The following is a 2,393-nucleotide window of genomic DNA, read 5'->3' as shown; positions in this document are numbered from 1 at the left end:
TAGCGTTTATATCCGTAACATACAAATGTTAAAAAAATTGCCACATTTGCAACAAAAGGTACCTTGTCCTTTTACCAATGCATGAAATGTAAAATTATAACTGATTTACCTTAATGGTAATAACAGTAAATACATTGACCTTTAAAAAAAATATCAGCTAGTCACAATATTACCATGTACAACTTTTCTAAGACCTTTTAACCCCACATGATTATCCAATGATATGGACATCTTTTATCGGATAAGAGCCTGTTAGTGTCACATTTTAGAGCTGCTGCATTCCACGCACACTCTATGACAATAACAAGTGAGGCACCTGTTTTATCTATCTTGTTAAATATATCTTTTGCCGATCGATTGACGTATTGAGATACTCCTAACCAACTAACCGAATGTCTCACGGAAATTTTGTTCAATTTCTCTTTAGCTCCTGATAAATTCATGACCGGATGATTCTTGTCCACACTTGTCACTAACAGATTTCTTCCATGTTTCAATAATAGAATGTGTCCTCCTTTGACACTCATAAAATACTTGTCGTCACCGCTTATTGGGTTATAGGCGACAACAATCCAATCCCTCCAGAAGTACTTTCCAGATAGCAGATCGAATAGTTCAGTGGCAAACTTATTATTCGGTTTGCCATAGTTTTTGGCAGAAAATTCGTCAATATCCTTTAAGGATTTGGCGAAATATGCATTAATACACTGATCGTCTATGAGTTTGAACTTCGTTTGAACCTCCTCCGTTCGATTTATCCATTGTGACTTCATAAAATTTGCATTATGATCATATTTGTAGGAAAACAGATATGCCAACTCTATTTTTATAGACTGCAAAAGAAGTTGCATAACTCCGAGAAGAAATAACTGTGTCTTTGTGCGGTCACTGTCAGTATAACGCAATACAGATGTACCCAGATCTTCTTGAAGCGTACCTTGTTCTTTGACAATAGATTGGTACAATTTCGTGCCGCTATTCTGGTAATCACTTTCATAATTCGAAATATAAATCTTCTTTCTATTTTCCACAGCAACAGGTGGAACAATACACAGATATCTATATTCCCGTGCCATTGCCTTTATCCTTTGTTCAATCTGCCCGAAATTGACTTGCACGACGTTCCACTTAATCATCTGTTCGATACTGTCGAATCGCTTATCCATTTGATCAAATCGGTTGTCAATATACTTCATCATCTCTTTCATGTAAGACAACTCCTTAGATTCGGATGGAATGATAACGGATATGAGACCTATGAAAGGACCTATTGCACCAAGGTAAGGACCAATACTTTTTCCGATCTGTGCTAAAGTCTGTTCAAAATTTGCAACTTCAATCAGGGCAGCTATCCCTTTGCCAGTTTCAAGTCCACTCTTAACTAGATTTAAGTCCTTCTTAGTACCGCTGTGTACAGGTGGGCAAAGAATAAAAAAAAGTAGCAACCATGAAGAACCATATCGATGTAAACACTGGAATAATGATAATGATAATAAAAAAATAAACATAGGTAAATAAATCAATGAATAAGTTATCTAATTTAGAATGAAAAGTGTGATCACCATTGAATTGAAGTTTAAACGAGTTTTAAAAAAAAGATATGCCAAAAATTGCACTGATTCAAAAATACATTGCTATTTTTTATTTTTATTGTAATAATGAAAGGGAATGTCCAGTGTCATAACATAACATTATTAACGTTGATTCGAAAAGTACATGGTTTAATATAAAACGAAAATGGGTACTTTTGTGGGAAAAAGGGTTCGTAGGTATTTACGGTTTAACGAATATCTCTTCGGTGTCGTAAGATAGCTTACTTGACAATAATTTAAACAATATATGCTTTCTATATAAATGTGATATTAAGTGGTAATTGGCTACTTTTTGTTATACTAAGTCTTTTTCGGTTCATGAACAGCTTACTTTACAGTGATTCAAAAAATGCTTCAAACGAAATATTGATCTTAAAGTACCAAACATTTTGCCCCATGTTTTAGTGATTGATTGAGTGATTGATTGAGTGATTGATTGTTTGTTGCTTAACTTCTATTGTTTGTTGCTTAACTTCTAGTGGCAAATATTACATGCATATTCACAACGAGAACAAATTAACAATATATACAAAGGTAGGTCCTGTTAAAAGAGTCGACCGACGTGAAAGGCGAATAGTTTGTACAGCCACTCGGAAATGAGAGTAAATCGGCTAGGGACAGAAATTTAACATTTTTATAGTATCAGGACAACTAAAGACCCATCAAAGAGTTGTTGCATGGGTTCTTAACGTGCAGAGAGCGTGACACTCTCTCTATAAGAGGCATTTGATATCAGGTCCCAATTATGACTGGACGTGGCTGCGAATTTATACATCCCACTAAACCAAACGGACGTCTTAC

The 2,393-nt window shown here is 34.9% G+C and overlaps 1 protein-coding gene across 1 annotated transcript; it reads right to left on the bottom strand.

Moving 5' to 3' along the window:
- LOC127723867 (uncharacterized) lies at nucleotides 1-1,990 on the bottom strand. The gene is made up of 2 exons (XM_052230585.1): nucleotides 1,979-1,990; nucleotides 1-1,472 (listed from the first exon to the last, which is right to left on the bottom strand). The coding sequence occupies exons 1-2, from the start codon at nucleotides 1,988-1,990 to the stop codon at nucleotides 198-200; spliced, it is 1,287 nt and encodes a 428-aa protein (XP_052086545.1). The 3' UTR covers nucleotides 1-197.
- Nucleotides 1,991-2,393: the final 403 nt, after the last annotated feature.

The sequence above is a fragment of the Mytilus californianus genome, unplaced genomic scaffold (genome assembly GCF_021869535.1).
Source record: "Mytilus californianus isolate M0D057914Y unplaced genomic scaffold, xbMytCali1.0.p SCAF_13, whole genome shotgun sequence".
Classification (NCBI taxonomy): Eukaryota; Metazoa; Mollusca; class Bivalvia; order Mytilida; family Mytilidae; genus Mytilus; species Mytilus californianus.
The sequence above is the reverse complement of the archived record's forward strand: the minus strand, read 5'-3'. Positions and strand labels throughout refer to the sequence as shown.